The 27,369-nt window shown below is 38.0% G+C and overlaps 1 protein-coding gene across 5 annotated transcripts in view; it reads right to left on the reverse strand.

The window, feature by feature from the left end:
* The window catches only part of DGKH (diacylglycerol kinase eta), a 213,777-nt gene that overhangs the window by 21,253 nt on the left and 165,155 nt on the right, over nt 1-27,369 (reverse strand). For all 5 annotated transcript variants that reach the window (XM_055133507.1, XM_055133278.1, XM_055133331.1 and 2 more), the window contains exons 19-27: nt 21,433-21,550; nt 20,138-20,248; nt 19,909-20,005; nt 15,037-15,144; nt 8,579-8,692; nt 8,190-8,324; nt 6,788-6,951; nt 2,477-2,582; nt 1,234-1,326 (exon numbers count right to left, since the gene is read on the reverse strand). In XM_055133507.1, the coding sequence (XP_054989482.1) occupies nt 1,234-1,326; nt 2,477-2,582; nt 6,788-6,951; nt 8,190-8,324; nt 8,579-8,692; nt 15,037-15,144; nt 19,909-20,005; nt 20,138-20,248; nt 21,433-21,550 (1,046 nt within the window). The remainder of the gene's footprint in view (nt 1-1,233; nt 1,327-2,476; nt 2,583-6,787; nt 6,952-8,189; nt 8,325-8,578; nt 8,693-15,036; nt 15,145-19,908; nt 20,006-20,137; nt 20,249-21,432; nt 21,551-27,369) is intronic.

Here is a 27,369-nt window from a genome sequence, read left to right on the forward strand (position 1 = left end):
CAAAAGAAAAAACCAAAGTTAAAAACAAAGTTTTAAGAACATTATCCGTCAAGGAGAAATAAAGAATGTAAAACAAAACAAAACAAAACAAAAAACCCAACAGTGCATTGGGCCCTTCTAGACAGTTCCAACAGCACTTGTGACTGAAGAAGCCACAATTGAACACTAGGTGGCAATAAGGTCCAATGTGCCAGAACGGTTAATGAAAGAGCAGCTAAGGCATATCGAGCAGGACTCAGGCTTGTAGCACTGATGCTGGAGTACTGTGTATGGAGTACTGCGGCCATATTCTGACCTGGTCTAACTGTGATTGCCAATGCCACTCTGAGTTCATCCAGGATACTGTTATCAAAATTTTTGTTCACCAAACACTCATTCCAGAGAGCCTCCTCTTTCATGTAGATCTGGAGAGCGGTAGCAATCATATTTTCAAATGTTAATTCGGGGAACAAAACCTACAGTTTCCTCTATTTTTCTGCAACGAGTTGGTGAATGAGTATCTGGGGAGCATCTATGATGCCATAAGCTCAAGTCTCTCAAAGGGGAGAGTACTACATAAAACCTATGAGGGGAGCAAGCAGGAGGGGAAACTTGAGTTCTTCTGTGAACCTGATTCAAAATTCAAGGGTTAGCTGTATATTCTCCTGAAGGCAAAAATAAGCAAAAAAGAAAAAGATGTTCTCCCGACCTCAGTGTTTAGAGAGGAGAAGGACAGAGAAGAAAAGAAATCAATGTGGGGAAGAAGAGAACAAGAACTAATAGATGAACAGGCATCAGGGCTTTGTATCAGGGATATGAGTGAGGTGTACTGCCATCTATCCAAAACACAGACTCAACAACATTGAAAACATGAGACTTAAGATGCAACCACTGAAACTTCATAATGTGCCTATTAAGGTGACAGGTGGTGGGGGGGGAACAGGGGTACAGAAGGAATACAAAAATACTAGTGGAGGGAAGTTGACACCGGTGGTGAGATTGGTGTTGAAACAAAACATACTTAAAAGTCAATTATCAATAAGTTTGTAAATCATAGTACTTTAATAAAAACATTAAAAATTGAAAAAAAAATACCACCCAACCCTCCCCTAAAAAACTCTCAAGTTTTGGGGATGGAGATTAACAGGCTGCTTTGGCAGTGGGTTCTGATGAGTATGTTATCACTAATGGAGGTAAGCAAATCCCAACAGTCACGTCATCACTCTTGGTCTATCAATCATTTCTTTCCCTTACCAAAGGAACCCTGCCAACTAGTAAGGACTCCGTTTCATTGTAGAGTGCTTTCACATTGATTGCTATTTCGGTGGCAGTGTCTCTCGTAAGACTCTAGAAAGAAAGAACATCAAAGACAAGTAGTTCTGTATTTAGTTGACTCAGTCATGGAAGTCAATGAAATACAAATCCATAGAATTCAAAATACATTTTATTCTCAATTTAAATTCACAACACAGATAATCCTTTTAAAAGTGACCCAAACATTATTTCAACTGCTAAATTTCATATTCATACTGTTAGCTGATGATGCTCCCAAGTTCTTACAGAACTGAAAGAATGCACTGACTACAGTGACCACACTCAAAACACATTTCCTCCAACAAAGATGTTTATGTTGCCAACAATGTACATATTCCCATAAAGCACTGAGTCAGAGAAAACTATTTCTAAAAAAGCACTTCTAATAATAATTTTTACCCAGTGACTTTCATTTACTGTTCAACCAGATTGCTTTATAGAGTTTAATCCAGAAGAGTAGCACTTATTGGTGTGTTAATTTAGGTAATTTCAATCAAAAAATTGAAAGAATAAGTAAAAGAATGTCATGAGCTTTCTCTAAACATATTCCTTGTAATTCATTTCAAAGTATTTATATTCTATCCATTCTACTATTAACATCAATGTTAACTGTTTTTGCAGAATTAATCTGAGGATAATTTTAGTGCACAACTTCAAAAGTGAGTGAGCATTTCTAACACAATGCATGATACGGAAGTCTGTCAAATATTTGGGAGTAGGAAGAAGGTTGAAAGGAGGAATCAAGAGGAAGGATAGGGCTGAAGAGACAATGCAGAGCTTGAGGCACTTGCCTTGCCTGAGGGCAACTCTGCTTTGATCTCTGGCACCATATACGGTCCCCTGCACTCTGCCAGGAAAGATACCTGAGCACTGTCAAGTGCAGTGCAAACCTTTCCCCTGCCCAAGCAAAGAGGAAGGCCAGTAGTTGAAAGCACAAGGGATAAAAGAAAAAGGCAAAGTGCCTAGTAATTAAAAGACAAATACCCCAAAGTGAAGAAAATGTAAGAGTAAGAATAGAAAACAAACAGCTGAAAGAGGAAAACAAATTTGACATAAGCTTCTGGAAGAGAATAATTACAAATGATATATTTTATAAATGGGAATGTCATGTTCTCAATATCAAAATATAAATATAACACCAACATAAAATCTGTGGAATGAGAATTTACCATGAGCTCCTCACCTCTGGGAACCGGGGATTGGCTTTATTTAGTGCGTGGGAACATGCATTCACCGCATGGGCCAATTCTTGTTCCAAAAGACAGTGAATTGTAGCTGCGTCACAAATTCTGGAAGCAAAAAAAAAAAAAAAAAAAAAAAGTAAGAACAAATTTTTCTCAACATTGCCGATTTACTGAAGTGTAGAAGTGGTAGAATAAAACCAATGTGAGGCTGAGAGAGAGCCTCACATGCGCCATGACAGGCTGCACTTCAGCAAAACAAGCCATAGGACTAAGCTTCTTCACCCTCGGCCCCTCCTCCCAACCACACACTCCCAGGAATTCTCTGAGACTGTCCGTGGCCAACGTTGGAAATCCCCTAGACACCTCTAGCCAGTCCTACCATAAGTAGGATATCTCTGGGCACAGCAGGTGGGCATGACCAGTTAGTTCACAGACTTGTGACTGCTTCATCGCAATTCTTGGGAAAACTGTCATGAGACTTGGACCCTAGCTCGAGCTAGCAATAAAGAGTGCCTTGCATTTGCAACCTCGAGTCTGGTCTGGTCAACGTGCGAGTGAAACTCCCATCCCAGGACATAACACCAGGAATAAAAAAAAAGTCATCAAGGGAAATTTCATTTTGGGGCCATACCTGGTAATGCCGGGAGGTTACTTCTGGCTCTACACTCAGCAATCACTTTTTTTTTCAATTTTTAAAAAAATTTATTGAACCACCGTGAGATAGTTACAAGCTTTCATGTTTGGGTTACAATTACACAATCATCAAACACCCATCCCTCCACCACTGCACATTCCCCACCACCAATATCCCCGGTATACACCCCCTTTCCCACCCTCCCCCTGCTTCCATGACAGACAATATTCCCCATACTCTCTACTTTGGGGCATTATGACTTGCAACACAGACACTGAGAGGTCATCATGTTTGGTCCGTTATCTACTTTTGGCACACATCTTCCATCCCGACTAATTCCTCCAGCCATCATTTTCTTAGTGATCCCTTCTCTATTCCATCTGCATTCTTCCCTCTGTTCATGAAGCAGGCTTCCAGCTATGGGGCAATCCTCCTGGCCCTTGTATCTACTGTCCATGGGTGTCAGATTCATGGGACTACATTAAACTAAGAAGCTTCTGCACCTCAAAAGAAACAGTGACCAAAATACAAAAGGAGCCCACAGAATGGGAAAGAATATTTACCCAGTACCCATCTGATAAGGGATTAATACCCAGAATAAACCACACTAGTAGAATTGTACAAGAAAAAACCTCCAATCCCATCAAAAAATAAGGAGAAGAAATGAACAGAAGTTTCCTCAAAAAAGAAATACAAAATGCCAAAAGGCACATGAAAAAAATGCTCCACATCGCTAGTCATCAGGGAGATGCAAATCAAAACAACAATGAGATAAAATCTCACACCACAGAGACTGGCACACATTCAAAAGAACAAAAGCAACCAGTGCTGGCATGGATGTGGGGAAAAAGGGACCCTCTTTCACTGTTGGTGGGAATGCCGACTGGTCCAGCCTTTCTGGAAAACAATATGGACAGTCCTTCAAAAACTAGAAATTGAACTTCCATATGACTCCGCAATACCACTTCTGGGAATATATCCCGAGGATGCAAAAAAGCATAGTAGAAATGACATCTGTACCTATATGTTCATTGCAGCACTGTTCACAATAGCCAAAATCTGGAAACAACCCAAGTGCCCTGGAACAGATGACTGGTTAAAGAAACTTTGGTAGACCTACACAATGGAATACCATGCAGCTGTTAGGAGAGATGAAGTCATGAAATTTGCTTATAAATGGACAGATATTGAGAGTATCATGAGCTAAGTGAAATGAGTCAGAAAGAGAGGGACAGACATAGAGGGACTGCACTCACTAGTGCAGTATAGAATAGCAATCATTTTTGTTGGTGTTGAGGCGACCATATACCATGCTGGGAATTGAATCCACATTGGCCACGTGCAAGGCAAAAATTCTATCCACTGTACTATCACTCTGCCCCAAGACAGAAATTATTTTTAAATCTTGTTATGATGGGTACAGAGGAGACTTACAAAATCCAAACCTTCCTACCACAAAGAACAGTGAAATAAGAATTTTTGTTAAGGAGCTGCAGTGATAGCATAGCGGACAGGGTTCTTGCCTTACATGCAGCCAACCTGGGTTCGATTCCCAACACCCCATATGGTCCCCTGAGCACTGCCAGGAGTAATTCCTAAGTGCAAAGACAGGAATAATACCTGTGCATCACCGGGTGTGACCCAAAAAGCCAAAAAAAAATTTTTTTTGTTTTAAAGTTGAATTGAGAGAGATAAATATATTGAAGTGCTATTTTGTTAAGTAGCACTTCATTTTACAGAGTCCCTATTTTTTGTTCACTAAACTTTTGCCATGAACAAAACTTAAAAATTAGGGAAAAAACACCACGACATTTATCCTTTGTATCCTGCATGCTTTCTAAACAATATCTAATTTTAACTATTATTCATAATCTCAAAATGTACTGAGAACTAATTTCCTCCAGTTTCTAGGTGAAAACAATGAAAACTCAGAGGTTTCGTTTTTATACAAATCTAGCAAGTGATAGAATGAACCAGGACTGGAATATATGCTATCAATTACAACAGCTGCTGTGTCACAATCCTCTAGCATCTAAATCTTCAAGAACAATCCTAGAAAGAGAAAATCCTAGAGAGAGTGCATCAGAGCCAGATGGGGGAAAATTTCTATTGAAGCTACAAAAATTATGTAAGGTTGCAAATGAGCAAGAGGGTAAGAGTAGGGCTGGGGGCATAGCTCAAAGTATTAGAGCACATGTTTAACATGTGAGACTCTGAGTTCAATCTCTCTCCCCACATGATCTCATAGTGCTGCCAGATGCAGCCTGGGTGACTATGAGCCACACAAACCTGCAGTGTTGACAGTAGCCTTTGGGGCAGAGAGGAGGGGGGTGGTGTTTTTGTTTGTTTTTTAAAGACATTTTTTGTTGTTTTTATTTTTTGCTTCTGATGATACTCAATTTGGACAGAACAGAACAAGTGTTAGAGCTGGATCAAAAGTAAAAGAAAGATTTCAATTGTTAAGGATTCTGACTGATGTTCCAGGCACTAAGGAACTTGGAATTGTCACCTAAACACTCATTCCAATCAGCCTGAGAAGGAATGGGTTATTTATCAGGAAAAAAAAAAAGATGGGTAAATTTGAATAATTTTCAGGTAAGTGGGATGAAGTCAATCAACTTCAGAACAATATTTCTAGCTACCTATGAAATCTCCCCTTGATATTTCCACAGTAGTTAAATTTCCAATAGTTAAAATTCTTTCAGTCTAGTAAAGGACCCATCAGTTTCCCTCTCTTAAAATCTGCTCTCCCTCCTGAACCCGAGGTTCCATTCAGACATCACCAGAAGCTGAAGGTCACCCTGTCTTCATCCCGACCTTCCAGTTTTAGACTCTAACCTACCTCTCTTAAATCTCTTGCCTCTTTTTCATTTCTATTGCTTTCATCCATCGCTCTCTATCATAACTATTTTGAGGATGTTCACCCTGTTCCAGTTCTGGAGACAATTTGCCACTTTAACACTCAAAATTTGTTTTTAAATTCGTCTCCTTCTGCCAACTAAAATAGATCTGTATGGTCCTGTAATATGTGACATGTTTGTTGGTAACAGATTTTTTTCATCCACCCACCTCCCAAACTCCCTGGGAGAGCAAGGTTAAAGCTTATATTTCCTTGTCTAGTCTATAAATAATAATTATGAGGTGACACCTGAATGTAAGTTCACATACAACTGTCTCTAAACTTGGGAAATGAACAGTTATAGAAGGTACCATATGACAGAGACAGAGTAAGATAGGAAAGTTTTCCATTGTGCTTTCAGGAAGTTCCAAACTGGTTCTGAAGAGAACACAGGAGTGTGTGTGTGTGTGTGTGTGTGTGTGTGTGTGTGTGTGTAACTGGCTCTGAAGAGAACACAGGTGTGTGTGGGGGTGGGGGTGTGTGTGTATATGTGTAACTGGTTCTGAACACAGGTGTGTGTCTATGTAACTGGTTCTGAAGAGAACACAGGGGTGTGTTTGTGTGTGTGTGCGTGTGCGCGTGTGCGTGTGCGTGTATGTGTTTTGATGAAGAACAACAGTTTTAAAGCATAAATGAAGGAACAAATGGGTAACAAGTAAAGGCAACTCTTCAGATGCCCAAAACAAAGAAAACTATATACTATAGCCGAAAAAAAGAAATAATTCAAATTAGCCAAGACCCAAGTTCACATAGTTAAAAGGCAGCAAAGCACAGTACCTGGTAATGAGTTCCTCTGCAGCCTGGGAACACAGCTGCATCTGTGACACCTCTTCCGTTGCCAAGTCAACAGCATGCTGGATATATAAATGTGTTCGAAGGACTGGTTTACCAGAATCACACTTCTGTTTATCTTCCCAAGATTTTAGAGTGCTTTCAAAAGCCTATTTATATAAGGATTGCAATGATTATTGGTTTAGAGTGCAGAGGCTCAAATAAAAGCATATTTAATTACACTATCGCCTCCGAAGCTACTAGAGCTTTTTTCCTAATCCAGCACTTTGTTATATAAATACAGAAGCATATTTTAAAATTTTCCAGTTGATTGAAACATATAAAAGTAATGAAAGGCTGGAGAAATAGCTCAGTAGGCTGGAGTGTATACTTTACAGGCAGAAGACCTGGGTTTGATTTCTGGCAACACCAAACCCCCAAGCATAGACAAGAGTGACCCCCAGCAGTAAGCCAGCTAGGAGAAGCCCCGCAGCATCATGAGTGTGGCCCCAAATAAAAAGCAACAAAATATCACTTATTAAACGGATGTATAATTAACAAAAGTCAATTCCCATCTTTGCATGCACAATAGATAACATAGATTCTTAGTACTCTAATTTGTTATGGTTGTGACACTAATTGAAATGGAAATTCTAGAAAAAAAGAAAACTATGGAGATAGCAAAAAGACCAATACCTGTCAGGGACTGGACTGAGAGAGGGAGTGAATGATGGACAGAGAGAATACAAAGAATTTTTAGGCACCAAAACTACTCTGGATGACACTGAATTGGTGGGTACGAGTGCACACACTTGTTAAATTCAAAAATATATGACATGAAGAATACTGTTAATTAAGGAATTTTTAAAAATATTAATGCATCCATTTTAGTTCACAAACTTAGTAAATGTGCCACACTTAATTTCTACAAAACATTAAAAAATAAAGGAACTTAAGTGTTTGTTTGGGAAGTTAGAATGTATGTGGAAATAGAGTTCTCCACATTTTCCTCTTCCTTGTTTCTGCAATGTTAGAAAAAAATCAAGTTTTAAAATAAAAAGAAAACCCAAATAAATATTTGTTCATATTTAAAACCACAATCATTTGAAAACTAGAGCAATAGTACAAGAGGTAAGCATTTGCCTTGCATGTAGCTGACCTGGGTTCGATCCCTGGCATCACATATGGTCGCTGAAGTACCAGGAGTAATCCCTGAACACAGAGCCAGGAATAATCCCAAACCCACTGGGTGTGGCCCCAAAATCAAAATCGAAATAAAAAACAGAATCATTTCAACATCAGATCTGAAGAGACAAATGAAGTACCTCTCCTTGATTTCTCTGTCGATAAAAATTTAAGATATTTGTATAGGCTTGATAGAAATCTCGAGTAATGTTTTGTTACATACCCTGTCCCTTGTTAGCATCTGAGCTCTGTTTTTATGTACAATTTTGATGATTCCTGGAGGTTGAACCCATGCTTCACCATCCACCTGCACGGGGACTCCCTCATCACCAAATATAGTGATTTTTACTGTTCGGCACTGAAAGAGAACAAGTTCTTTTAGAGTACAGATCATTGTGGGAAACTAACACTAACTGCATTCAAGCTGACTTCTCTTTAGGTTTTCTCTATGGAATGGAATGCCATGCCTTCTACTTAGGAGTAGACAGAGTAACACAATGACACAGAAAGGAAATATTTTGAGATTAATATAGAATATAAAAATAATTTGGAATAGCTTCACTCTTTCCCTTTATTTTAAGTAGTGAAGACAGGTTTTGTAGAGAAACAAACCTGGGCTATTCGATGATGCTGCAGCTTAATGACCCTTGAAACTGCCATTTGTACGCTATCAAACACTGCAACGACTTCTAGAATCTTGTCATCAAATGATGGTGCAGCAAATATCTGAAAGAAAAATGACATTATACTTCCATTGCTAAAGCTAAGATTTAAGGGAAGCAGTTCATCGAGCAATGCAAACTGAAGAGTAAATATCTTTTGGACACAGAAAATAGTAAGAAAGTAAAGGATGGTAATAATAATCCAAGAACAAAAAAAATAACTGAATATAGCTCAAAACAAACACAATGAAAATTTTAAGACCTATATAGGCAAAAGGCCTATTCAATTTCACACACACACAAAGGTAAAAAAATTAATCCACACAAATAAAATACTCATGGACCCTCATAAAGCATTCACTGGATCAAACGCATTCCATTCTTTCTAGTAACTCACGGTACTACAAAATATTTTTAAAAACTGTTCATTGGGGCCGGAGTGATAGCACAGCAGGCTGGGTGTTTGCCTTGCACACGACCAACCCAGGTTCAATCCCCAGCATTCCATATGGTTCCCTGAGCACTGCCAGTAGTAATTCCTGAGTGCAAAGCCAAGAGGAACCCCTGAGCATCGCCACGTGTGACCCAAGAAGCAAAAAAAAAAAAAAAAAAACACAACAAATGTTCATATATAACTTGGGTGTCTTGATAAAATGGCACTCATAACATTAGGAAACCTATAAAACCCAAACAGCGATATAGATTTTATGTAATGAACATGAAGAAAGCAGAGACAGCAACAATGCCTGCACACAGGAGGCCTGAGTTTGATACCTGGGACCATATGACCTCCTGAGCACAGTGCTGGGAGTAGCCCCTGAGCACCAACACTTATGGCCCCCAAAATTAAAAAAAAATTAATTATGAAGCTAATAATGAGGAAAACTGTGATCCAGTTCATTTTGTGTGTGTGTGTGTGTGTGTGTGTGTGTGTGTGAGGGTTGGAGCAGTATCACTCTACAATGCTCAGGGGGTTTCTCATAGTTGCATGCTCAGATGCTGCTTCTACTAGTGCTTGAAGAACCATGCAGTGCCAGGTATTAGACATGGGCCTCCTGTGTGGAAAGCATGTGCTCAGACTGTTGAGCTATCTTTTAGGCTCTCACCTCAGACATTCTAGGGAAATCTCAAGGTGTTAAAAACCAAGAGAATAATGTGTTTTATATATATATATATATACATATATATATATATGTATGTATATTTAATTACTATCATTACAGTTTGTGTAACACAGTCATAATAGTACAATAGTGTTAATATTTACATTTTGATGTACAAAGTTACTGCATGCCACCATCATCGAAGTGCCCATGACACGCCACCAATGTCCCTCTGTCACCTCTGGCCCACCGCTTCATTGCCCCCTCTACTTTCCTACTCCTTGGCAGGAGATGTAAATGTTGTAATCTAAGTAAATCTAAATTTTATAATCCAAAATTTTAGTTACCTGCATTTGTAATCAAGAGCTGATCACTCCCATCCAATACACTCCACTATCTTGTTTTGTCTCTCTATATACCACAGATGAGTGATATATCTGGTATGTCTTCCATCTGATTTATTTCACTTAATGTGATATCCTCCATCTGATTTATTTCGCTTAATGTGATACCCTTCAATTCTAAGCACATTGCTGTCAACTGCAGGATTTCATCTCTTCTTACAGGTGCATTGTATTCCATTACGTTTGTGAGTGTGTGTGTAAGTGTATGTATATATACACATACACATTATATTATACATGTAAGATATATATCAAATTCTTTATCCATGTAACTGGACATTTATGTTATTTCCATATATACTGATGATTATATTTAGCACAAGTGTGCCTATATCTTTTCAAATTAATATTTTTGTGGTTCCAGGGACAGAAACCAAGAAGTGGGATGACTGGATCATATGAAGCTCTATTACTCTCCAGAGAAATCTCCATACTGTTTTTCAAAGAGACTAAACCATATGACATTCCTATGACAGTGATGAGGTCCCTTTTGTACTACAGTCCTCCTGTTTGTGTCTAGTTTCAGATATATGTCATTCTCAGTCGTGTGAGATTATATCAGGTATTTTGATTTGCATTTCCCTGAAAATAAGTGATGATGAACACTTTCCAAATGCCTGCTTCCCACTGGCCATCAGGAAAGTGTTTGTTCATCTCTACTCCTTATTTTTTATGGGGTTATTGATTTTTTTCTGCTAATGAGTTTTGTGAATGCTTTGTATCTTGGATATTAGCCCTATATCTGATATAAGGAATGCACATGTTTCACTCATTCAGTAGTTTGTCTTTTTATTTTAGCTCAAATTTCTTATGCCAGTAAAAACTTTTGAATTGATATAGACCTATTTGTTCATTGTTGGTTTTGTTATTTTTGTCAATGGAGTCAAATCAGTATATCCTGCAGAGTTTGGCCTATGTTTTCTCAAAATGTTTTATAGGTTCTGGTCTACTCTTGAGGTCTTTAATCCACTCTGAGTTCACTTTTGTATATGGTGTGAGATACAGATTCAGTCTTATTTTTTTGGCATTGACTGTCCTATTTTACTAACATCATCTACTTACAATGCTTTCCCACTTCATGCACTCAGCTCATTTGTCATATATTAACTTTCTGTATATCTGAGGGTTTTCTAAGGGCTCTCAGGTCTATTCCATTGGTCTGACAGTCTATCTATATTTCACTATCACACGGTTTTTCTTACTATAGCTTTACAGTACATTTTAAAATCAGGCAATTCAGTACACCCCATCACCTTTTTTCTCAGAAAAGCTTTCCAAAGTTCTCTACATTTTTTCATATCAAAATAATATTATTTCTGGGGCAAGGTGCTGCCAGCAGGTCAATTTATACTTGTGGGGTAAATGCATCAGCAGCCTGATGGTGCCTTCAGGCTTCTAGATACCCCAAAACTTCCGATGTGACTTTGGCTGAACCCCAATGACTTGGGACCAAATTTCCTGAGAAATTAAACAGCCAAAAGTTAGGTATGTGGGAGTCACGCCCACAAACCACCTCTGGCTCACTATACAAGCTCATTTTTTGGCCTTGTTTAAGAAACTCATAAGTAAATGTCGAAAAAGATCAAAAGCAACAGTTAATCTCAGACTGGGCAAGGCTGAGCAGACCAGAGTAAATCGCAGCGAGTCAGCCTGGTGCCTGCCCAACCAGAGCCCCGGGCAGCCGCTTGCTCCCACAATCCAAAATTGCCACCATGCCCCTGAATAAACTCCGTTGTCTCTAGACAGACCTCACCAAGATATTAACTTGTTGAAAATTTGGATATGTGGGTTTTGTGACTGAAATCTCCAGCCTTTCTTGGAGTCTGGATGGGCTACCTCCCCCCACTTCCCTACACACCTGGAAGCACTAGCAGTCACCCCCATGTACCCATGCCAGCACCACCATGTAAGGTCCACTATTGGCCTTGCTTCAGAGCCCCACAAATAAATCTCGAATGAGATCAAAAGCCACAGTTAATCTCGGACCAGAGCAAGGCTGAGCAGATGACAGCTGGAGGGGGTGGGTCAGCCTGGTGCCCACCTAAATAGAGCCCTCCCCCAGTCACTTGCTTCCACAACAGAAAATCGCTGCCATGCCCCTGGCCTGACTCCACCATCTCAGGATGAACCTTGCTGAGTATAATCTGCTGGAAATTTGGGTATGCAAGGTTTTTTTTTTTTGCTTTTTTATTGGGGAGGGGGTCACACATGGCATTGAACAGGGATTATTCCTGGCTCATGAACTCAGGAATTATTCCTGGCAGTACTCAGGGGACCATATGGGATGCTGGAAATAGAACCCAGAGTGGCCATGTGCAAGACAAATGCCCTCCTTGCTGTGCTATCGCTCCAGCCCTGATATGCAAGTTTCGTGACTGAAATCTCCAGGCTTTCTCAGGGTCGGAATAGGCTACCTCCCTGAACTTTCTGAAGCCTAGGCAGTCATTTCTACACCCCAAAGCTGCCATCCAGTTAAAAAGCTACTCCAGCCTTACCATCCGGATAAAAATGCCCTGAACAAACACAGTGACCTCTTAATGCCTATATTGCAAACCATAGCACTGTAGCACTGTTGTCTAATTGTTCATTGATTCACTCGAGTGGGCACCAGTAACATATCCATAGTGAGACTTGCTGTTACTGTTTTTGGCATATCGAATACACCATGAATAGCTTGCCAGGCTCTGCCGTGCAGGTGGGATACTCTCAGTAGCTTTCCAGGCTCTCCGAGAGGGACGGACGAATTCAACCCAGGTCGGCCACATGCAAGGCAAATGTCCTACCAGCTGTGCTATTGCTCCTGTCTATTGCAAACCATAATACACAAAAATGGTGGGAGGCTAGCGTTGGGGTTGTGGGGTGTTGGGAGATGGTGGGAGAGAAATGGAGGACACTGGTGGTGGGAAACATACACTGGTGGAGGGATGGGTGTTGGATCATTGTATGACTGAAACCCAGTCATGAGAAGCTTTGTAACTGGTCTACTTCATCGGTATTTAATAAGAACATTTTTTAAAATGATATAATTTCATATAATTTTAGTATAGTTTTTTCAAAATTCTTGAGAAATAGAACTGAAACTATATAATTCTTTTGGCAGGGTGGTGATTTTTATAATGCTAATTCTGCCAAGCCATAATCATGAAATATCTATTTCCTGGTATCCTCTTCTGTGTCTCTTGGTAGTTACTTAGTTTTCAATACACAAGTCTTTCATCTCTTTTGTTATATTGATTATTATGTATTTGATGTTTTGGGACATTATCTTAAATAGATTTAAAAAATTTCGCTCCTTTGCCACTTAAAAATAGAAATAAAACTTATTTTTGAAAATTAATTTTGTAACCTGCGACTTTCATGCGTTTTTTTATTGTTTCTAACAGTTTTCTAGTAGAGTTATTAGGGTCTTTTATGTATATTATCAAATTATCTGCAAATTGTGATAGTTTAACTTCTTTTCCAATTTGGATCCCTTTTATTTCTTCTTCCTGCCTAATTCCTGTGGTTAGGACTTCTAAGACTATATTAAACAACAATGGCAAAAATACACATCTTTAAAAAAACGAACATATCTGCCTTGAGCCTGACCTCACTGGAACTATTCAGGGTTTTGCTGTTGATTACAGTATTGGCTGTGGTTTGTTATAAATAGCTAAACTCCCAAAGTGCGTTCCTTCTATCCCTGTTCTATTGAGATGTTTTTTCATCATGAATGGATGTTGAATCTGATCAAAAGCTTTCTTTGCATCTATTGACATGGACGCATGATCTTTAAAAAAATCATTCCTTTCCTTATATTATTTCCATAACATAAAAATATGGTATATTTCACTGATTGCTTTGCATATGTTGTACCAAACTTGCATCACCCAACTGAATGAATAAATGAATGAATGAATGAATGAATAGAACGGATCCCAACTGATCATGGTATATGATCCTTTTAAAATGTGGGTTTGATCCAAAAGATTTTGATCAGGATATCCACATCAATGCTCATCAGTGATACCACTATGCAAGTTTCCTTTGTAGTAATATATCTGCCTGCTTTTGCTATTAGGATAATTTCAGCTACTTGGATACGATTAGGAAGAACACCCATCATCTGACATTTCTGAAGCGCTTCATGACCATAAGGATTAAGTTTGAAGATTTGGAAAAATTCATTAGTGAACACATTTGGACCAGGGCTTTTTCTCTTGCAAAGACTTTAAATTACTATTTTATTTTCCTTACTCATGATTGATCTATTTGGGTTTTGCACATCCTCCTGATTAGGTCTTTGGAGGTTGTATGATTCTGAGGATGCATCCATTTCTGGGGCCAAATAAACAGTACAGCAGGGAAGATATTTGCCTTGCATGCAGCTGACCCAGGTTCCATTCCCAGTACCCCATATGGTCTCCTGAAGTGACCAGAAGTGATCCTTGAAGGTAGAGCTAGTAGTAAGTCCTGAGCATCACCAGATGCAACCCACAAACAAACAAAATTTCTGGATGTTCCAGTTTAGTGGCATAGAGTCTTTCGAAGAAAGCTTTATGATCTTTTGTATTCCTGAGGTGTCTGTTGTAATTTCTCTCCTTTAATCTCAGATCCCAGGTTGTGTTTTTTTCTCCTAAACTGGCTTGCTAACCAAAAATTTTCCTGTCTTAATTCTTAGAACCTGCAAACTTGCTCCCTCACATGACAAAAAGAAACCCTGGCAGATATTATTACGTTAAGAGCCTTGATATGGGAAGATTACCCTGGATGCTATGGATGGTCCCATGGTAAACATAAATGCTTTAAATGGAAGAGGTAGGCAAAGGCCAGACCAGAGTGCCACAGAATGTAAACTCAATCCCTGTCGTATGTGAAGATGGGCAGTCTCTAGAAGATGGAAAGAACAAAGTAATACTTACATCATCCTCTTTAGTTCCACCCCAAAAGTTAGTGCCTCCAGCATAGCTAGGGATGTTCAAAACTGCTATTCCTTGTAGACTGGGAAGAGGTATATACTGACCATCACACTGAAAGGTAAAAAACTTAGAGGTTAGATGGAACAAAGTAACAAACTTAAAAAAAAAAAGACAAAGATAAGGGAGGAAAATGATAGCAAATGATCTCCTGCAAATATAATCCCATAAATTACGTTGATAGTATTTAAGTTGTTCTAAAAACTTATGTGTCAATAACTATAGTTATTTGGTATTTGCTGATATCTCCCCCAAAAAAGTTTTACCTCTTCTTTCCTTCCACAGTAAGCAGTACTTTTCCAGTCTTTTTTAGGTCACTTATATATTGTCATTTGCATTTTGGTCATTTCTGTATTTATTCTAAGGATCCTTTTGAAAGCAATCTCTGTAGAGGAGAATTCTGTGTATCCCAGCCACCTCATCTAGCACCTCCCACAACTCCTGGCACTTTGTGGCTGCTCTGTTACTAATGACGACTGCCTGAGCTTAAGAAACCAAATTTTTCAAGAGACAAAGGCAAAGCCAAGAAACAAATATGTATGGCTGGAAGCATCTTTACACTCTTTGCCATCTAATTAATGACACAAGCAAAAATTAAATTGCAACTTCAACAGGAAGAAATAGGTATGGCTAGTGAAGTAATTATATAATACACATTAATGAATTTTTATTGAATAGAAGACTTAAGCCTTATTTTTAAGAGAACTGAGAGCTTATAGATATTATATTTAAAATGCTGCTATATCTTCATGAAATAATTAAACAATTACAAAATTTGCATTAAAATATACAACTGACATCATCTTCTAGTCTTTTCTTTGTTTTCGAGGCCTCCTAAACAATGCACAGGGGCCCCAGTGCCTCTCCTGGCAATACCCAAATGGGCCAGAGATTCAGTGTAGGGACCTGAGGATGTGGTACTCTGTAGGTCCTGCAGTGCCAGGCATTCCCCAGGCCACGAAGGTGTTGCTCGAGGGCCTCCAGAGCTACACCCAGAGATGCTCCTGGGACTATGTGGTGCCAGACTGAACCAGCTGAGTCGCTGGCGAAGCATAGGCCTTAACCCAGAACTATCTCTCTTCTCCTATCTTTCAAGCAAACAAGAATTCAGTTTGAATCATTTTTCAACTATTTTACATAACAGAATACTTAATATTTGTTTTATCTTTAACAGTATACATATTTTTAAACAATTTATCTCCACTCTTTTTTGCTGGAAGACACATTCACAGGAACACCATGTTCCAGCACCTGGTACCATTCCTGACAGTAGAAAGCAGTGCCACTGACACAGGAATCAATAGCGAGACTTTAGTATGAGAAGAATGTTTTCTGAACTCAATGAATTGATGATGTATCTGTGAATGCTTTGAAAAAGTTACTTAAATCATATGATGGGCTTAAAGGATACAAAAGAAATACAATTCCTTTAAATGTGCAATTCCTTTAAATGTACAAGTACTTTTGGCAATTTAGAGCTGTCCTAAAGATGTGAGAAATGGACATACTTCATTTGTAAATATAGCACAGAAAATCATGACCATTTTCAGAGGCCCCTTATACATCATTATTTTTAGCATATGCATATTATAAGCAAACACCTAAGGTTACTTTCTTAATAGAGAGGTTAAAATTCATGTCATAGAAACACTGGTGGTGAGATTGGTGTTGGAATACTGTGTGTCTGAAACAACTCTACTATGAAGAACTTTGTAAGTCATGGTGTCTTAAGAAAACTGAAAGAAAATAAAAGTTATTGAGGGCTAGAGAGATGGTACAGCAGGTAAGGCACTTGCCTTAAAGTAAATATGTGGACTAAGATAGTACATCAAGTAGGGCATTTGCCTTGCAAGCGGCTTAGCTGGGTTTGATCCCTGGCACCCAGAAGCTCTCCCCAAGCCCACCAGGAGTGATCTCTGAGCACAGAGCCAGGAGTAAGCCCTGAGCACAGACAGGTGTGACCCCAAACCCCGAAATAAATGAATAAATATTGTGAATTGGACAATTATTTTTTGTGCATTCATTGTATAGATAGAAATTATCATTTAGAAATTTCCTTCACATATATTAGTACATAATGGGCTCAAAAAATAATATGATTATTTCATTAAAAAATAGAATAGTTTATGTAATACCTGTAAACCAGGTCTATTATGAACCAAAAAGGCATTCTTCCCAGGAAAAGAGTTTGAAATTATAATGAAAATTCCAATCACAAATTTAAGGTGTTTCTAAACTATTTAAATTTGATGTCATAATATTACATATTTCTCATATTCCCATGATTGTCAACAGGATTATAAATCTCACTGACTAGTTCTGAAACTTGGGTGTATATCACATTCACAGCTGATTAACTTCAGAAACTGTGTTTGTGTTGTGTTTCATTATACTTTAATTTCTTGTGCATGAAAGAAGTATGCCATCCTCTTTGCAAAATTTTTCTCTGAGGACCAGAGAGAGAGAATACAGGGGTCAAGGTGCATGCCATGCAAGATCTCAACTCCAGTTAGATTTCCAGCACTAAGTAGTCCAATGCATCTCTCGATGCGGCCCTGGAAACTCCCAACTACTGCTATGGTGATCATGGTGATCCCGAACAACAGGGTCTTAAACATCCTTGGGTCCGCACATTCAGCCATGGTGAACTGAATGTAGATTGCCAGGAAGGGTCTCAGGGTCTCCTAAGCACTGTTTGGAAGGGACATCCCCCTCAAAATAGATTTTGTTTTGCACAAATGCAAAGTCAAGACATGAATTCAGATTGTTCTTCCCTGCCACAATAAAATAGGGAAAGGAAAAGTCATTCTGAGCAAAAGAGATAGGTATTTTTCCCCCATCATTTTTTATTGAGGAACCATAGTGTACAACAAACAGTACTATTATTACTGCTTTATGCTTGCTTCTCCTACACCAAGCCCACCACCAGTATCAAAACTCCTCCAACTTTCCACAAGGTCTCTCCCCCTGCCTCTAGCATCCTTGTTTCACAGTTCTTTGTTTCTTTATACTCAGTATATTACGGGGCTTCTGGTATTTGTCTTTATCTTTCTAACTTGCTTGACTTCAGAATCATGTTTGTTTTTTTTAAGTTTTAAAATTTTATTGAATCATCATGAGATCATGTTTGGGTTACAATCTCACAATGATCAAACACCCATCCCTCCACCAGTGCACATTCCCCACCACCAATATCCCGGGTATACACCCCCCTCCCCACCCTCCCCCTGCCTCCATGGCAGACAATATTCCCCATACTCTCTCTCTACTTTTGGGCATTATAGCTTGCAACACAGACACTGAGAGGTCATCATGTTTGGCCCATTATCTACTTTTGGCATGCATCTCCCATCCCAACTGGTTCCTCCAGCCATCATTTTCTTAGTGATCCCTTCTCTATTCCATCTGCCTTCTCCCCTCCACTCATGAAGCAGTCTTCCCGCTATGGGGCAATCCCTCTGGCCCTTGTATCTACCGTCCTTGGGTGTCAGCCTCATGTGTCAGCATCATGTTGAGGTAGGTTTTCTCCAAGGTCTAGCACTTGTGAAAGTCTAGGGACATCTAAGAAGAAGATGCCACAGTGTGGCTTCTATAAAAATTAATTTTTAAGAAATGGCGCTTCCTTACACCTTACAAGTAGCAGATATTTACTTGTTTATTTTTAATTATGAGGGTAAGGCCTTCCTTGCAGATGGCTGGCCCTGTTTAAATCTAGGTTCCATTCCTGGTGCCACATATGGACTACGAAGGACCACCAGGAGTGATCTTTGAGAACAGAACCAGGAGTAATCCCTGAAGACTGCAGGGTGTGGCCCAAAACAAAAAGATAAAGAAACATTTTTAGATGTACAAATTTATAAATAAGCCTATCAATATAAGCAATAAGTCCTGGACTAAAGGGAAAATAATAAAATGTACAAAAATGAGCAGATTTTTTTTTTAGAGGCATGTCCTTAACCATTTTTCTTGATGGGGACTAACTTTTTCAAAATATCTTTTTGCTTTACTAACTTGTGCTTATAAAAAGAAGGGACAAAAATACATTGAAATCAAATGATTGTAAATAACAAATTTTATTTTTAGGAATTTTTCAAGCTTTAGGCATGGTAAAATTTGGAAACTTTGATGATAAAATCTGATACAATCCTGTCCTATAAATGTGGACAACAAAGGAATGAATGAAAAAAAAAACCAACCTTTTCACTGGGTACCATAAGCTACAGAAATGTTTCTCAACTGGGGGCCATGTGATGCCCCTCTGGGAAACCAGGTTATTTCAAAAGGGTCAAAGATACACATCTTATAAATGGGGGCTAGGACAGTAGACTAGAAGTCCCACAGAAAGGAAATAATGTGACAAGAAGGCCACACTTAAGAAAAAAAAAGAAAGAAACAATGATCCAAATTAGTATGACAATTTCAAGAACCAATACTACTGACTATTATAACATATCCAGTGTCTATGACTCCCTTAGTATAAAGCTGATAGCCATTCTTGATTTCCCTCCTTCAGTATTATCAAGTGGAACTGAGACAAAGTCATTTAACAAATGAAATGATTTTTCTGGGCTAAAGAAAGAGAGTACAGTTGGTTAGGTACTTGCCTTGCACATGGTCAGCCTTGGTCTGGTCCCCAACACCCTACACGGTCCCCTGAGCATCAGCAGCAGCATAAAACCAAGAGTAAGCCCTGAGTATAGAGCCAGGAGTAAGCCCTGAGCACAGCCAGGTGTGGCCCCCAAACAAAAACAAAGCAACAAAAAGTACAAATAAAATGATTTTTTAAAGTAACTTCAATGCCTTTATATCAAGGCTTACCTCAAGCTGAACCCTCTGTTCTAAGTTCTTGTATGATCTCTGTAATAACTCCCGGGTTCCCAAGACTCCATACCACATCAAATTTTTAGTTCGGCTCCTGAAAATCAAGGTTGGCAAGCAATTTAAGAATGCTAGCACTCTTTTTTAAAGACAGTATAAGCAAAATAGACAAGTAAATTAAAGCGAAGTCACCTTCACATAATAAGACTTTTACTATGACCAAAATTACCTGCATTTTTCAGGGTGCTCCTCTCTCTTATTATTAAATTCTAATGAAATTTTTGCATCTAATCCAATCCCAAAGTAATTGTTCATGACACATTTTTCTGAATAGCCATCTCTATGACAATAAGGAAAAGTTCATAAGTCAAAGCAATAATTACAACTTACACACAAAATAGCAATTAAAGCACTTAAGCTTCTATTCCTGATAGAATAGAGTCAATCTTGGCAGGAATTATTTCTGACATAATTCATATGACATGTGTGCCACCTAAGGACTGTAATGTTTGGTACAGGTGATATAGAGATGGTGGCAATGCAATGTGGACCCAGAGTCACAGTATGCTCCCCTCCCCACCAATTCTAACAAAATATTAGTTCTCTTGTCACCTATATAAGCCCCTCACTACAGAGACAAAAGGGGGAACTTGCAGTACAAAGAAGTTAAAAAATACAGAACCATCACTTGGACTGGCATAAGAGGAATGAGACTTAACAAAAGCCAAAATAAACATGCAATATAAAGAAGTACACAGTGAACAGCCAAAAATATTGTAGGTGCTTTTAAGATGTCTTTAAAGACTGTTATATGCAAAAGGAGGCAGGTTGGGATTGGGAGGGAAACTGGGAATATTGGAGGAGGGAAGGTCACACTGGTGGTGCTGGAACACTGAATGCTTGAAACAACTGTATAGTGAACAACATTGTAAATCACAGTGTTTCGAATTAAAATCATTAAAAAAAAAACGAACTCCTTTAAAGAGCCTTTGCAGTGTTCAGGGGCTACTCCTGGCTCTGTGCTCAGGTGACCTCTGGCAGTGCTCAGGGGACCATATGTGATGCCAGGAATTCAAACCAGGGCTGTGGCCATGGCAGCCGCATGCAAGGCAAGTGCTTTACCTCTTGCACTGTCTCTCTGGCTCTCCTTTAAAGAATCTTAAAAGGAATAGATCAATATGGACCCAAAACTACCTAAAATAAGTGATCCCAGAGGTAGATGTATAAAGATGACAAAATTGGAAAAACAAAAAAATGTAACTTTTTGGAAAAGTATAAATATGGATATAGAGCCAACTATCTTCAGGGAAAAGTAAGACACAGGACTGGTATCAGAGTTTCAGAGCCAAAGAAAATGTGTACCTCAAGAATACTGTATTTCAAATGGGCCCATGAACCCAGCAGCTTCAATGTTTAACTGATCTGACTGTTCTCTTTTAATTGGAAAACTATCTTTTATTGCAATACACTTAAAACAGAAATAAGAAAAGTCAACAGAAGATATCTGCAAAAGCATTTTCTTACATTGAATCTGGATCTGGGTCAATAAAGGGTGTTGCACCAAAGGGATCAATATTTGCTAGTAACATTTTGTTGATAATAGAACTCCCGGCAATTGAGGCAGCTAGTCCTGCTCGTAAACCTGACCAGAAAAAAAAATACACAGGATCACATGTTAAGAAAAAAACAGGAAGCACGAGTGTTTTGTCTTCAGGAGGCCTAATCTCAAACATTTTACTCCCAAAGTGCTTGCTCTTCTCATTTAGTCGCAATCAAGAACTGTGAACTGGTAGATTCAAAGGTTTTTGATACTTCTTTGATTCCACATAGTATCATAAAACATGAAGCACATGAGCAAGTACTAAGGAGAGGAAGGTTTCTCATTTACCATCTCAATGATTCTATAGCTAGCTAATAAGTTATCATTTCCTATATTAAATTAAGTATTAAGACTATGAGGAACTTGGGGCTGGAGAGATTGTATACTCAAAGCATAGATAATAATACTAAATAAAATTAACAGCTATAATCAGGTAAGAAAAGTCATTGGTATCAAGAATAGAAAGTTATTAAAAATGGAGTTGACGCATTTTAGAAGAACACAGCATTGAATACTAACAATGAGCATTTATCTTACTCTAAATATGCAAAATTTCCAATTTGCTTTAACACCCATTGCACTGTTTACAGTATTAAGATAATGAATTTGGGGAGCGTGTGCTGGGAATTAAACCTAGGTCTTCAATGTTTATGCTCTACCACCATATCTCTGGTCTCTCAAAGCAAACAAATGTATATCTATCCAACCCAATATTAAGACTATTGCCTTAGAAGCCGAAGACAAAATAATAGGAAACTAAGAAAACAAATAAAGTGGAAAGAACAATTAAAAAAAAATTTTAAATAGTGGGAAAATCCTTTCTTATTATTTTGCTCAAAAACATATTTTTATTTATTCCTTTTGCAATTGAAGTTTTTCTGATTATCCTATAAGATGAATTTCTGCAATTAAACTTCACAGATTTAAACAAGCTGTGCTGTACTCTGTTATTCTAATTTCTCTTAAGTAAAATAATCTCATGTAGGTCAAATGTTCTAACCCTGAGCAATACTTCCAGACCTAAAACAACTACTCTGGTGAGAGGAAGGAATCATTTGGAGAAAGGCAGAACCCTGTTCCAGCTGCCCCACATTTTCCGAAATGTTGGAAGGTTAGCATTAGTTAGCATTAGTTAGCAGCCCAGAAAGATCATCCTAAGGCTCCAGAATGGAATAAATACATTATCTCTAGACAGAAGAATCTTTCCCGAACCACGCACGCTCTGGATTTATCTTTTCTATTTCAATATTTTTTGGAGATACAATTCATAAACCACAAAATTCATCATTATAAGAATTTTCTAACTCAAGGCTGGAGCAATAATGTAGTGGGTAGGGTGTTTGCCTTGCATGTGGCCAACCTGGGTTCAACCTCTGGTATCTCATATGATCCCCCTAGCCTTCCAGGAGTGACTCCTGAGCACAGAGCCTGAGCACCGCCAGATGTGGCCCCGAAATGAAGTTTCTTACTCAGTTGTTTGTAATATGTACAGAAAGCTGTGATATGATCACTACCATCTAATTCTAGGAGTTTTTTAAATTAGCTCCCCAAGGAAATGCTATTCCTATTAAAAGATGCTTTTAACCCTCTCATCTCTAGACCTCAAAAGCCATCAAATTACTTTCTGTCCCTATGGATTTTACTACTGAGGATGGTTCATATAAATGGCTTCATAAAACATGTTTTTGTGTTGTGCTTCTTTCGATGGCATAATGTTCTTAATGAAAATCATGTTAGAATTTATCTGTGCTTCATTTCTTTTAATGTCTAAATAATAGGCCATTTTAAAGATACATGATATTTTCTTTCTCCACTCATCAACTGGTAGATATCTGTTCTGTTTCCATTTGGGGACTGACTGTTATAAATAATATTTCTAGAAAATTTGCATATAATATTTTGTGTAAAGCTGTATTTTCAGTTGTCAAAGGTAATATGCCTAATAGTGTTAATATCTAACATTAAAATTCTTATTTATTTGTTGGGTTTCTTTTTATTTTTTTGGCTTTTTGGGTCACACCCAGCGATGCTCAGGGGTTACTCCTGGTTTTGCACTCAGGAATTACTCCTGGCAGTGCTCGGGGGACCATATGGGATGCCGGGGATCGAACCCGGGTCGGCCGCGTGCAAGGCAAACACCCTACCCGCTGTGCTATCACTCCGGCCCTCATTTTTTAATAACTGCAAGATTTTTCAAAATGACTGTACTATTTTACACTTCTACCAGCAATGTAAAAGTGTTCTAGTTTTTCAATTACTTTTCAATATTTGTTATTACCTGTGTTATTTGGTGAGAGCCATCCTAATCAGGTAAAATGGTATCTCATGATAATTTTGATTTATATTTCTCTGATGATAAATAATAGCAAGAAACTTCATGACAGTATTAGTCATTTGTGTACTCATATCTTTTGCTTAATTTAAAATTAGAATATTTGTCTTTTTATTGTTGAATTTTAAAAGTTCTTTATGTATTTTGAATACTAGTCATTTACCAGATAAATTTTTTGCAAATATTTTTTCCCTTCCCATGTATTGTCACTTTACATTCTTGATGGTGTGCTTTGAATCACAATACTTTTTTAATTCTGATAAAAACCTATTTACCCTTTTTTGTTATTGCTGCAGTCCTTATGCTTATGGTTTCATATATAAGAAACTACTATCTAATCCAGGTTATAATTTTCGCCTATACTTTTACAGTTTCATAGTTTTACTGTTAACATATAAGTTTCTTATCCATGATGAACTAATTTTAATATATACATGAAGCAAGAGTTCCAACTAACTATTTGCATGTCAATTAAGCAACACATATTTGAATAAATATTCTTTACCCACTGAATGAATGTGTTAACACAGCTGGTGAAAATCAATTGACCATATTTATAGGAGTAATTTCTGGATTCTAATTCTAGCCTATCTATCTATAGGTTCAGTCTTAGTATCATGCAATCCTGAATTGTGCAGATTTGTTTTACATTTTTGTGTGAGGAAGAACATGTCTTCAACTCTGATTTCTGTCATATTTTTTCTGTTCTATTTAAAAAATTTTTTTTATTATTCTAGATCCTTTGAGAGGGCTGGAGCGATAGCACAGTAGGTAAGGTGTTTGCCTTGAGGTTCGATTCCTCCGTCCCTCTCGGAGATCCCGGCAAGCTACTGAGAGTATCTTGCCCTCATGGCAGAGCCTGGCAAGCTCCCCATGCAGTAATGACAAGTCTCACAATGGAGATATTAGTGGTGCCTGCTCGAGCAAATCAATGAGCACTGGGATCACAGTGACAGTGACAGCGACAAATCTTTTGAAAATCCTTTTGAATTTAAAATCAACTTTTCAATTTCTGCATAAAAAGTCAATGCCATTTTGACAAGGATTTATTAGAATCTGCAAGAGAATTTGAGAAGAGTGGCCATCTTAATAGCACTGTCTTCCAACCCACAAATAAAGATGTCTTTCTATTTAATTAGGTCTTCAATTTCTTTCTTTTTCTTTTTTAATGGTGTGTTTGGTCATACCTGATGGTGCCCAGAGTTTACTCCTGGCTTTATGTTCAGGGATGGGTCTTCAGTTTCTTTCAGCAATGTTTTGTAGTTTCAGTTTTTAAATCTTTCATCTTATTGGTTAAACTTTTCCCCTGTTTTGTTATCATTTATGTTACTATAAATTAAATATTCTTAGTTTAATGTTCAGGTTGTTACTAGGTTATAGAAAACAATTTTTTTTGTATATGTCTTTTATCCTATACGTTGTTGTTCTCATTTACTATTTTGAATTGTAGGTGTGTATATTCCTTAACATTTTTATATACAATTGCATTTATGAAGGTAAGTATTTTTACTTTCTCCTTTCCAATTTAAAGGCATTTAATTCTTTATACTTTTCCCAATTGCCTAAGCTATATTCTCCAATACAATGTTAAATAAGAAATGTGCAGAGTTGACACCCCTTAGAGAACTTTCAGTTTCCATCATAAGATATGGTACTAATTATTAAGGTTTTTGTTTTTGTTTTTTGGGTCACATCCCACAATGCACAGGGGTTACTCCTGGCTCTGAACTCAGGAATTCCTCCTGGCAGTGCTCAGGGAACCACATGGGATGCTGGGAATCAAATCTGGGTCCACCACATGCAAGAAAAATGCCTTACCTGCTGTGCTATCACTCCAGCCCCAGTTATTAAGGTTTTTAAAGATGTATTTTTACCAAGTTGATGTTCCTTTCTATTCCAAATTTATTGAGTGGTTTTACTACCAGAGAAAACATTATTATTTTATATAATTTTTTGTGAGTCCACTTAATGATTGCTTAGTTTTCATCTACCAATCCACTAATATGATTTATATTATATTGATTTTTATATGTTAAATCAAGCATGCATTTACACTCACTGAACACCGAGTGTAATTCTTTTTTATGCTATTGTTTTATCCTTTCATTTTGTTTTGGATTTCTGTGCTGAATTCATAAAGGAAATACTGGTTTGCAGTTTCCTTGTGATGTTTTTGTATTATTACACCGAGTAATACTTGTTTCAATAAATGAGTTGGAAACCTTTCCTTCCTCTTTAAGTTTTTTGGAAGAGTTTGTGTATAAAGAAATGGTGTCAATTTTTTTTTTTTTTTTTTTTGCTTTTTGGGTCACACCCAGCTGTGCACAGGGGTTACTCCTGGCTCTGCACTCAGGAATCAACCCTGGCAGTGTTCAGGAGACTATATGGGATGCTGGGAATCAAACCCGGGTCAGCCGCATGCAAGGCAAATGCCCTACCCACTGTGCTATTGCTCCAGTCCCATGGCGTCAATTATTTTTTAAATATCTGGTACAACTCTTCAGTGAAGCTCTTTGGAAACGGCTTTTTTGGGTGGTTTTATGAAGGACCGGGGCCCCCAAGCAGTACTTAGAGGTCTGAAGGTCCCTTCTAGCAGTTCTTGGCCAAGAAGGCTGGAGGTTCAATGCAAGGACCCTAGGATATTGTGCTGCTCAGATCCTGAGGAGGCAGGGAGTCCTTGGACCCTCTGGGAGGTGCTCAGGGCCTTTCAGGGCCATGCCTGGCAGTGCTTGGGGGTCTCCAGGGCTGCACTCAGCAATACTCAGGGGACCATGTTGTACCGGGGATCATATGCCTTAATCCATGTACTATGCCTCTGGTCCCAGAACGTTTTTTGATTAGTAATTTACTTAGTTTTATATAGGCTTTGCTGAAATTTTTCTTCTTTGAAACAAAAATATTTTTTCTTCATTAATTTAAAATATTGGTAATTTGTATGTTTCTAGCAGATTATCCATTTCATTTGGATTATAAAATCTCATGGCATACATTCTGGTATTACAGTTTTCCCTTACAACCCTTTCTATTTTTATATAGTTCATACCATTGGAACATAACAATCTGGTTCTCTTTTATTTCTGACTTCAGCAGTTGCATACACTCTTGTTTTCCTTAGTTATTCTAGCTGAAAGTTTCTCTATATTGCTAAACTGTTCGCAGGGCAAACTTTGGTTTCATTGATTTTCTATACTGCTTTCTATATTTCATTTATTTCCAATCTTTCATTTACTTCTATCTTTATTACATCCTTCCTACTCCATGTTTTGGATTTAATTTGCTTTACTTTTTGTAATTTATTAAGATGGGGAGTTATGTTTTTGAGACATCTATCTTGTTATTTTTTGGCACACTATCATGACTATTTCAAAACTAGCAAACAATACTGTAGAAACACTGACATGAAATTTCTAAAATGCTGATCTCAAATTTAGCTGGCAAAGATCATGCTTAGCTACAAGCATGAATTTAGTCTTTCATGTAGAAACTAGACACTAAACTGTAAAAACCAAACCAAAAAATCAATAGGTCC

This window comes from Sorex araneus, chromosome 1 (genome assembly GCF_027595985.1).
Source record: "Sorex araneus isolate mSorAra2 chromosome 1, mSorAra2.pri, whole genome shotgun sequence".
Taxonomy (NCBI): Eukaryota; Metazoa; Chordata; class Mammalia; order Eulipotyphla; family Soricidae; genus Sorex; species Sorex araneus.